An 11,102-nucleotide genomic window follows, 5' to 3' on the forward strand; every position below is an offset into this window, starting at 1 on the left:
GTAGCCACACTCACAGCTCAACGAGGCTCCCTCCTGTCAGATGGAGGGAGTAAATACAGCGGCAAGCTTTGGGACAAACTCCCCTCTCTCCTGCAGAAACAGGAAATGCCTTAACTGTATGTAACAACGGTTTCAAATCAGCATCTCTTTGACAAAAAATACAAATTAATAACTAAAATAAAACTCCAAACATCTTTAATTTAAGACTAAACACAGGTATGATCCTAAGTGAAAACATATGAGGTTATCATGAGGTTGTTAACATCGCAATTTATCAGTGGATGTTTGCTGGAACTGTTTGTGTTCCTGATGGACTCACACAGCGTTGAGACCGGTCATGGCTTGATAGCCCACTCCCTCTCCACACCGCTCCACACTCGTTGGTTTGGAACAGCACTTAAGGTGGCGGACCCTCCGCGCGAATGCGCAAACGGAGGGGTAGTGTCTAGGGGTAGGCGTAGGGTGTAGGCGTATGGGTGTAGGGGTAGGGTGTAGAGGTAGGATGTAGGGCGTGGTTTGGGATTGGGCCAGAATGGCCCATTAAACTCCAGTATGATGCATTTAAACAAAGGTTATTATCAAACGTTGAGCAGTGTATTGTGTATTTTCCAGGCCAGCGCTCAGAGGGAGGTCGAGGAGAGCATGCAGGTCGTCTCAGAGCTGGTTCGCTCCATCCATAAGACTCAGGGCGAGCTGGTTTTGGGCATAGAGGAGAAGCAGAGGCAGACGGAGAGGTGGGCTGACGGCCTCATCGCTGGACTGGAGCAGGAAATTGCTGAGCTGAAGAGGAGGAACACAGACCTGGAAAACGTGGCTCGGACAGACCACATTCACTTCTTAAAGGTGGAAGAGCATTGTTGTGTAAAGAGAAGTTGGCGACCACCTAAAGGTTTAAGATCTTGTCTTCGGACTCCAAATCATCTAATGTTGGGATGTTTGGCATCTACAGTATGTTTCATGCTACATTTCAGAAATTGAACAAGAGCTACAGTTACACGGTAGCTTTCGATTGCAAGGAAAAATAGTTTTGGAGTATATGCTGCTAAAATAAACCCTTTCCTTTACTTTTCTTACACCATTTGATTTGTGCTCAAACAACAGTGCCCTGTTCTAAAATGCAGTGCAAACCAAAGGCAAATCATAAAAAATGTACTGCAGGCTGCCTCAAAGAGTACTCCAAATTACAAATAAATTGGATTATTACTGAAGGTTTTGCAAATACATATGTACAGGCTTGCAACATGTTCTATTTTGAATAGAAGTTCTGGATATATTTGTGTATTGACTAACCTAATCCTATTTCATGTCCTATGCTTTTGTCTCGCCGTAGAGCTTCCCAGCCCTTAGCACTCCTCCTTCTGTCAAAGACTGGTCTGAGACCAGTGTTCCCACTGCCATGTGTGTCGGCATGATCAGGAGATCTTTGTCCAAACTGGAGGTAGCATTAAAGGAAATGATCCGCAAACTGGCGGAAAGTGGTACGATTTCCTTTAACATTGAAATACAGATTTGATCTGTTTTTGTTTGAGAGTGAATTGAGAGCATCGCCAGGATAAGATGGACATTTTATCTTATAGTTTTGTTCTGTTTTTCTACAGAGATCAAGAAGATTCTGAAATATACAGGTATTTTTTTGGCACTCAGTGTGGTTTTCTTTTCATAATCTTGAAACTGTCAAACAAAATAAATCTTTCATTATGTGTCGTGTTTCTATAGTGGACGTAACCCTGGACCCTGAGTCCGCCAACCCCTGGTTGCAGCTTTCTCAGGACAGGCATCAGGTGAGACACCTGGGCGCATGGCAGGACCTCCCAGATCATCCTCTACGCTTCGACACCGTGGTCGTCGTCCTGGGCCGCGAGGGCTTCACCTCAGGAAGACATTACTGGGAGGTCCAGGTGGGGGACAAGGACGACTGGTACATGGGTGTGGCCAGGTCTTCGGTCAACAGGAAGGGCAAAATTGCGATAAGTACTTCCCAAGGCTACTGGGCTCTGGCCATGAAGAAAGGCCAGGGGTATCGTGTGTCAACATCCCCGCCGTTACCGCTTGCCATCGACCCCAAGCTCAAGCGAGTGGGCGTGTACGTGGACTACGAGGAGGGGCAAGTGTCCTTTTATGATGTGAAGGCTTTGACCCACATTTACACATTCAAAGATACGTTCACAGAGAAGATCTTGCCCTTCTTCTACCTGTACTGCTGCGACAAAGCCTCTGATACCATTGTGATATCTCCTGTGATTGAGAAGAGCCCGATCAAGCAAAGCTAAGGAAACGTTTGACAGTAAAAACAGCACTGAAAATATGTATGAGAGTGAAAACTGACTGTGTTATGTTGTAGCCGCCATACTTGCTCTGATCAAATCCTGTATATGTATTACATGTACATGTATAGTGTAGCCCTACAATATATTGATTCAACAACTTACGTATTATATCTGTTCAAGTTATATGAAGCCTTAAAAGGATAGTTTGACATTTTGGGAAAAATACATCATAAAATACAACTCTCATCACTAAATCTGAAACTAATGTTGATTTTAATTTTCTCTCACTTGAAAACTGTTTTGCGTTATGCGTAGCGGGAAGGTGTACTCACACTCCTCATCCCTTAATGGTCGCCATAACATCTACTTAGCAAAAGGGGAGAAACAAGTAATGATGGCAGTTGTTAAGCAACACATATTTGATTTTTTCTCTAGATACCCCACTTCTGTTTTCAGGTTTAAGCCATCAGTATGTTTATTTGGTTAATTAAGCGGTCTATAATTATTTGGTACAGCAAACGATAACGCTAATGCTAGCTAGCTAGCTTGAAATGTATATAGGCCTACCAGCAAGTTAACAGTGTAGCCTACATCATGAAAGTAACCAAAATTGAGACACAGGATAGAGCAGTTAGTTAGCTTAGCATAAATGGGGGTTTTACAGTATGTTCAAGAATATTTCTTCTTTGTTTTGCACAACTAATATGATTTATAAGAAGTGAACTTGTACAGACGCAGGCTAGCTGTTTCCAGTACTTATGCTAAGCTTACAATATTTACCATTCAGACATAACAGTGGTTTTGAAACAGTTGGTCTTTCATGTAACTCTCAGCAAGAACATCAACACGCGTAGTTTCTATAATAACCTAAGCTTCTAACCGCATGACATTTCATAAAATCTAAAGAAAGTGTAGTCTCCAGATTTCCAGATTGCATGTTGATTTTTAATCAAGTGTGATTGATGCGGCAAAGGTTGCTACGTTAGTTCATGATTTATAACAATAAATGTTCCTTGAAGACATTTCAGTATTTGTCTTTCTTGAAAAAAACAGTTTCATTTCAGTAAAATGTCTCTTGACCACACCCACTTACAGTAACCAAGGCGCCTTCAGAGCTCTTCTCGTCATGAGTGATGATTATTGCATTGTTTGTGGTGCGATAAATTACAGCGTAGGCATATCATGTTTTTGTGAGAGGTAGTTCAGTCCTTTGGAAAATACTGAAGAACCATGGACAATCTGGTGTGTCATTCTTACAAATACTTTAGCTGTTTTTCTTTTGGTTTTGATTTTGAAATACAGAAATGTACTAATGTGATGCAGGAAAAAAATCTACAAGTTCATTCATGCGCAACGGACTCATTGTATTCTAAACAGCCATAAACATTGGCCTGATTCTCAAGATGTATCTAACTTTTGGACTCTTTTCGACCTACAAATGTTATGTTCTAGCATTTTTTTATTTATTTGAATTTTAAGAAATTATTCACAAAGCAGACATGACAAAATAAACACATATAGATATATGAATTAATTACATAACAGTCGACAAATCCGAAATGAAATAATAATAATAGCAATAATAATACAAATAAAAGAATGGAAACAATATTAACACTCAGGTATACAGTATGTCAATTTGTATGTTCCTTATAAGTCTTCATTATAGTGTTCTACACTTTACCCATTGTTCCCATCTTTCCTCAAAGTTATGCATTTGGTTTCTAATTCTCATATTTGTTTTCTCCATTCCATAGATTTCAATTATTAGGTTAATCCATTGTGAGTTTATTAAGTTATTATCTTTTAGCCAATTCCATGTCATTTGTTTCATGATCGCTATTCTTATCACAAGAAATATAAGTTTTAGCATATTGATCGCATTTCCCCCTTCAGAGAACCCATAAAGTCATCACGCAATGGCATCAATGCGGGAGGATTATCCGATATTTCTGAACATCATCAAAGACCTGTCTCAGCTGCTGCTCATCACTTGGACAAGACTGATTCGTGGGCTAATAAAACCCCAATCGGATGTTGACAATAACTTCTAGTACTACTACTTCCACGACTAGTGAGAGAAAGGTGTTAGCGAATAGTTAATTCACGTGAAAAATGTGCACCAACAGAGCTTGGATGAATGTGTAATCAACTACAGTATATCATAACTGATTTCACAACAGCACCAATGCATGACAAAAGTAGTTTTCTTTCATTATTACGTCATTCTATAAAACATTTTGACTTCCTTCAGGAGAATAGTGTCTCGTTGCATTATTACTAAGATTCTCTTGTTTTTTCGTTCCCCTTTTTTGGAGTTACGGCTACATTTTTGAGTAAACATCACCTGCTTAATCACGTGAGTTTATGAGTGTACAGGAAATGACAGAGTCCAACAGGACAGCCCTGCTTCCCAGCACTGATAGGTGTGTCTACCTACAGAGGAGGAACCAGCTGATANTATCTATTACTTTAGTTTACTACATTGTTTATACTACATTTACATTAAGAGTCAGTTTCACTTTTACACTAAAAAGTCAAATGACAAATAAACAACCGGAAATATATTTTTACTGTGAATACTTTGACTGTATATGTAACAATAAAATTGCTCTCTTGAACTAATCTTAATCTGTATCTTGATTTTAATTTGGCCAGGGGGTGTGCAATATTTTGGAAANAGTGACAGTGTGGGCTGATCAATTATCTATTACTTTAGTTTACTACATTGTTTATACTACATTTACATTAAGAGTCAGTTTCACTTTTACACTAAAAAGTCAAATGACAAATAAACAACCGGAAATATATTTTTACTGTGAATACTTTGACTGTATATGTAACAATAAAATTGCTCTCTTGAACTAATCTTAATCTGTATCTTGATTTTAATTTGGCCAGGGGGTGTGCAATATTTTGGAAATAACCACATGACTTTGACATAGTTTCTTCACAACAATTTTATCTACCAACAATACAAAAATAACACTAACGCATATATCATTTATTTATTTCCTCTTACAGTATGTATTTCTATATAATGTGTCCTCCAACACTAGTGTGTTACTTCTGGCCTCGATAAGAGTGAAAATAACCTCTTTAAGCATCCACAACGTCAGGTAATCAACATTATCTGCTGTAGATAGATACTCTATTCCTCCCAAATTGGGAAATGATTTTTGTTACAGCAGCAGTGTTGTCAAGCATTACATGAGTTCAAACACTTTCGAACTTCAAAATGATTAGAGGAGCAGGTAACATTACCAAGTTGAAAATAAATTCTACCAAAATGAAAAGTACATTGCAAAAGTGTTTATAAGAGAAACCTTCTCATGTATATGCTAACACACATTTGTTCACTGTACAGATACCGTAAATCAACAACCAATGGAATACACCATCATCTGTGCCTGCTGATACACCATCACATCAGACGTCCTGTTGCATGCTTACGAACACACACATGCAGAGTGTGATGTCCGAGCCTCCTCGGTGCTGCATCTGTCTGGATGAGTTCAGCAGGCCCGCCTCCCTCCCCTGTGGACACTGCTTCTGCCTGGGCTGTATAGGGGAATACTGGAGGATCAGCAAGGCCTGTCAGTGTCCCCTTTGCAAGGCCTTTTTCCCCAGCAGGCCACAGCTCAAAACAGACCAAACACTGCATGCTGGTGCCTTGAATAAAGAGGGAGATTTGCCATTAAAAGCTGGAGAGGTTCTGTGTGATTTCTGCCCAGTGAAACACAGAGCAGTCAAGTCCTGCGTGAAGTGCCTGGCCTCGTACTGTGCCGCTCATCTGGAGCCGCACTACCGGAGTGAAGAGCTTGGGCGCCATCTTCTGATCAGTGTGGTGAAGAACCTGGAGGACTCTGTCTGCAGGCTCCATGGGAAGCAGTTGAACAGGTTCTGTAGGAGTGATCGAACATGCATCTGCTCCATGTGCGCCCACACAGAACACAGGGGCCATCACATCCTTTCTATCAGCAAGGAAGCTACAAAGAAGAAGGTAGAGTCTAAAAAAAAAGGCAGCTAAGCAAACATTTTTCCCGTAATGCCACCGGTGTTTGACCACTTCTATGACAGAAATCTTTACTTTAAACAAAAATAATCTTGTCTTGATTGTGTGAAACAAATGCAAAAAAGTAGCCTGGCACGACAATTAATTCAAACATAATTTCGTCCCAAGTTCACACAAAACAAACACAAAAGCATCTTTGAAAAGGATATTAACATAAATTACTCATTGAGCTCCAAATTAAATCCTTGACATGTTCTCACTGATGTAAACGCAGATCTGTCTTGCATACCTTAGAATAACGGTTTTGTTTTTTGACAGGTCAAACTAAAGTGGAGAAGGATGAAACTTCAGCAAGCGATTGAAGAGACACTGAGTAAAGTTGAGGAGGTTCAAGCGTTAGACCTCGGTGGAGGAAATCCAAAAGAGGCATGGGCACAAAATAAACAGCTAATCAAACAACTAGAGGAAGAAATCTCGGAGCTGCAGAGCAGAAACACGGAGATAGAGCAGCTCTCACAGATTGAAGATGACCTCCACTTCCTGCAGGTCTGCACCACCATGAAAAACCATCTCAATATTCTCTTTCATTAGCAATATTTGTGATGTCAAACAATAGTCAACAACCACTGATTCTTTGTTGTTGTCTCTCTTCTTTACAGTCATTTCTACTCACTGCTTGGTCTTGATGAATGGACGAACATGTGGACGATTCACCTTAAAGACCACATGAACAAAGTTATTTTTTATTTATTTTCTATAATTTATTGATTATCTACAGCAGCATATATTGTGGGACCATGTGTTTGCTTAATAGGATTGTTTTCACTCTCCGGTTGAGGGTTGGATTAGAGGATCAATACCACCCCCGCATTTGACCGTAAAATATAATGCTAAAGTCTGTTAGCGTATTTTAGCATAAAGACTATCAAGCTGTACAAATAATCTACATAGGGGAGAGTGAGGTAAGTTGAGCCATTTTTAAGTATGCTGTCCTCTAAGCAAGGAGAAATGACACATAGTAAAAATGAAAACACACACCTATAATTCAGGATGTCTCCTATCAATGGCAATGATAATAATTAATATTTGATCAAGGGCAGTGAAAATGTTACTTCTTAAAAAAAAAAGGTCAGGGGGTAAATTGAACCACTGTTCAAACCTGGGCATACCTACAACACATCTTAAAGGTAACTATAAACAATAAATAACAAACCAAATACAAGCTTAGTTTTTCAAATATTTTTAATATACATTTCGATTGAATTGATTGATTTTTTTTTAACATGTTAAAAGGAAAAGTAATCATACAAATGGTGATACAATTTCATACATCTTACCAATCAAACACAGGGTGAATTCAACTTTAAATGTAGCCTACAATGAGCTCTTATTATCAACTTGACCTACTTTCCATTCATTTCTCCATTGAAAAACTGGCTCAACTTACCCCAAGGCCCATGGTTCACTTTAGCCACCATTTTAGAAAAAATAGCCTAGCATTAAAATTCAGAGTCATCTTTAGCTTAATGATTCACATGGTTTAATACGCTGCCAACACATCAACATATACAACATATGTGTTTAAACCTGGATACCTTTTTTTTTGACATGACAACCGATATAGCTGACATCTAGAACATTTACTTTGACAAACAAAAAACGTTTTTTTGTAAAAATGTTTACTTACCAGACCACAATGAGGATCTCTCTTTTCACAGGCAATGAGAAATGGATGGAGCTTGCATAATTTCTGGTCACTTGATTACAACTATAAGGTGTTGCCTGGTTACAGGGGGTGGTTCAACTTACCCACTGGCTCAACTTACCCCCTTCTCCCCTATACGGACACAAGTAGTTAAAGTATAAAGTCTCATAAAATATATAATAATATATTTAAAACATGGGAATATTGTTCTACAATATAGTACATGTGTATGCATTGACAGTGGTGTATTGATATCGCAATTTAAAAATCTATTACATTTTTTATAAGAAATCATCTAAAATATCTTTCTAGCACATGTTAAGCTAAGAAGTGCAACACATAAGCTGGCGAGGTGTTTAAAAAAACTAAAATCTGTCCCTTTGCTTTGTTCCTAAAGCATATATCAAGAAAAGAGGGTTTTTTTTAATTCAGAAAAGAAAATAAGAAATATTTCCTACTTAATTTGCTGCACACAGGAAGCAAGTGACATTTCTAGATTTTGACAATTAATAACGTGCTTTGGCCACTAGGGGGCGACAGAACACACCAATGTCCATACATGGTTCATTTGAGGTCATCAGGTTTCTTTGAAAATATCACCTGGGTTATAATCAGAATCAGATACTTTATTTGTCTCGGAGGAAATTGCGCTTTGTGACAGTTGCTCCATTTAAGAATTAAATACAAATTAAACATATCTAAAAATGTTCGAATTTGGGAATTACATTTTTTTTTTCATATAAAAAAAAAAAGCCTGCAATAAAATGTATCTTATAAAAAAAGATATATCTATACAAACATAGGTTAAAGTAAAACGTGCACACTGTCCTACATTATATAACTAGTATATATTACAGTTTGTATACAGGTGTATTGCTCTTAATATAAAGTTAATTAGATTGTATTTCCACATATAATAATACAGTAGTCTTCTCAGGAATACATAAGCACTTTAGGGAGACATCTGTACCACAGACGTAGTTTAGAAAGAGCTAAGAAGCTAGGGAGGTGTTTAAAAAAATCTAAAATAAGTCCCTTTAGCTCTGTTTACATCAAGAAAAAAATCTTCTTCTGATATGAAATAGAAAACAACGAATAGTTTTCCATCTAAATGTGCTGTACGCGGGGATCAAGGGATATATATATATTTTTAAACACTTTCTTTATTGTTTTTAGCATACTGTATATACACCATATATAAGACAGTACACAAACATCCACATCTTTCTGGGTCTCAAGAGGATACATGAAAGAAAACAAAATGAAGTACATTCAAAGTCACATAAATACAAATAAAAAGGTTTCTATTTTAAGAGCTTAAGACGTTTATTCGCTGTTTGTGATTGACCTTTCTTACAGGAACCTTCCCACTCATCAATTTAAATGCCTTCCTTCAAATCCTCCCTCCAATTTCTAAGTTTAGCTTCGGGGGAGTCAGGGGAGCCAGATATAAGCAAGTTATAAAGTGCAGAAATTAAGTTGTTCCCCCTTCAGTCAGGGATCTTCTTTTTTGGATTTACCTCATGACAACAGGATAGGTTTGGCCACTAGGGGGCGACATAACTCTGCTTGTTAATCATCACACCTTCTATAGGAGGGGGGGATTCGTTCTGCAATCCCATCATTAATCAGCTGTTTCTTGAACACTCCCTTTACATAGAGAAGGATTCTGTCTCTGAACTGGAATGGTTTTATTGATTTGATTTCTGATTGAATTCCTGATTGTATGAATGCTAACCCTCCTCTCTCCCTTTGTGTCCCTGCAGTACCAGGTGGGTCAGCTGTACGCCGTAGCAGAGGCCAGTAAGAATGAGACTGGAGGGGGAGAAGGAGTCGAGGTTTTAGCCAACGAGCCGTATGAGAAGGATGGGGAGAAGGGACAGTACACCCACAAGATCTACCACCTGCACAGGTGTGTAAATAATATTCTACTTCTATATTGTGTTAGCTGTCATTTAGCCGTCGGTTGTGTTTTATTCGTCTGATTTTTGTCAGTTTACATAGTTATTCAATCATCTTGCATCTTTTCACTCTTTAGTTGTTTATAAAAACATTTCACAATTTGGGATTAATGAAGTATAATTTATCCTATACAAAAGTTGATTAAGATCAAGGAGTGGGTTTCATTACGTGTGTGTGTGTGTGTGTGTGTGTGTGTGTGTGTGTGTGTGTGTGTGTGTGTGTGTGTGTGTGTGTGTGTGTGTGTGTGTGTGTGTGTGTGTGTGCAGTAAAGTGCCGGGGATCATCAGGAAGCTCGCTCCCAAAGACTCTCTGGTGGTTCACGAGGAGGCGTGGAACGCATACCCTTACTGTAAAACAGGTGAGACACACACACACACACACACACACACACAATGTGAGAAACACATACTCACTATCTGCGCTTCTTACAGTAAACACACACTCCAGCTCTGTGTGTGTGTTAATAACTCGTTCTCTTTCTGTCCTCTCTCTCATCGCCCTGCACCCTTCCCTCTGATGCAGTCCTAACTGTGAGTATAGTATTAGTTTATTTAACTAAGTGTTATGACTTTAGGGAGAAGAATCCCTGAATGAAATTGATTTGGTAAGATGTTATGGATATGTAGAGGCCTGATTATGCACATAATGTTTCTCATGCCTGTTTACAAACTGTAATTCATCCTAATGTTGTTGTTGGCTGATCTTATCCTGTATCTCTCTGCTGTTTACAGAACGTCTACATGAAAGACAAATTCAGCATCACCATCGAGACGTGGCACAAGCCTGATATGGGCGACCAGGAAAATGTAAGATTCAAGTTTCAAAGCTTTATTGTCATGTCAGCAGCTGCAGTGTAGATATGGCAGTCCCAGGCTCCTCCAACAGAGCAGCATGGATATATATAGGACATAGAACAAATCAAACAGATGAAATAGTGCAAGAGAATGTTTTGAGATGTGCAAGTAAATACAAATAGAATATAAATAGTGCAAGAAGAGTCTATATACAAGTTCATGGAATATGATATATACTGTAATTTTCGGACTATAAGGCGCACCTGAATATAAGCCGCAGCAGCTAAATTGAATGATGTGTACATATATAAGCCGCACTGGACTATAAGCCGCAGGTGTTTTAATGTTTAATTACCATA

The 11,102-nt window shown here is 38.6% G+C and overlaps 3 protein-coding genes across 3 annotated transcripts; all 3 read left to right on the forward strand.

Annotated features, from left to right (window-relative positions):
- Positions 1 to 612: 612 nt before the first annotated feature.
- On the forward strand, positions 613 to 3,833 carry LOC104961316 (E3 ubiquitin-protein ligase TRIM39; the record flags this gene model as incomplete). Its single annotated transcript, XM_010789587.1, has 4 exons — positions 613 to 843; positions 1,331 to 1,478; positions 1,599 to 1,625; positions 1,717 to 3,833. Coding segments are annotated over 4 exons (960 nt in total), but the record flags the coding sequence as incomplete, so codon positions are not given.
- A 1,871-nt stretch (positions 3,834 to 5,704) lies between these two features.
- On the forward strand, positions 5,705 to 7,315 carry LOC104961315 (tripartite motif-containing protein 47-like). The gene is made up of 3 exons (XM_010789586.1): positions 5,705 to 6,270; positions 6,601 to 6,828; positions 6,942 to 7,315. The coding sequence occupies exons 1-3, from the start codon at positions 5,713 to 5,715 to the stop codon at positions 6,966 to 6,968; spliced, it is 813 nt and encodes a 270-aa protein (XP_010787888.1). The 5' UTR covers positions 5,705 to 5,712; the 3' UTR covers positions 6,969 to 7,315.
- Positions 7,316 to 9,717: 2,402 nt separating this feature from the next.
- Positions 9,718 to 10,806, forward strand: LOC104961317 (phosphatidylinositol transfer protein alpha isoform-like). The gene is made up of 4 exons (XM_010789589.1): positions 9,718 to 9,899; positions 10,216 to 10,307; positions 10,472 to 10,479; positions 10,681 to 10,806. Exons 1-4 carry the CDS (start codon positions 9,718 to 9,720, stop codon positions 10,804 to 10,806), a joined length of 408 nt encoding a protein of 135 aa, XP_010787891.1.
- Positions 10,807 to 11,102: the final 296 nt, after the last annotated feature.

Source organism: Notothenia coriiceps, unplaced genomic scaffold (assembly GCF_000735185.1).
Source record: "Notothenia coriiceps isolate Sejong01 unplaced genomic scaffold, NC01 NC01_scaffold00033153, whole genome shotgun sequence".
Classification (NCBI taxonomy): Eukaryota; Metazoa; Chordata; class Actinopteri; order Perciformes; family Nototheniidae; genus Notothenia; species Notothenia coriiceps.

Bases quoted from the DNA above. Each gene is read 5' to 3' on its own strand.
- LOC104961315 (XM_010789586.1), top strand. From the start codon at position 5,713: ATGCTTACGAACACACACATGCAGAGTGTGATGTCCGAGCCTCCTCGG. The intron at 6,271-6,600 runs GTAGAGTCTAAA...GTTTTTTGACAG, and splicing joins AGGAAGCTACAAAGAAGAAG to GTCAAACTAAAGTGGAGAAG. The intron at 6,829-6,941 runs GTCTGCACCACC...TCTTCTTTACAG, and splicing joins ATGACCTCCACTTCCTGCAG to TCATTTCTACTCACTGCTTG.
- LOC104961317 (XM_010789589.1), top strand. From the start codon at position 9,718: ATGCTAACCCTCCTCTCTCCCTTTGTGTCCCTGCAGTACCAGGTGGGT. The intron at 9,900-10,215 runs GTGTGTAAATAA...GTGTGTGTGCAG, and splicing joins AAGATCTACCACCTGCACAG to TAAAGTGCCGGGGATCATCA.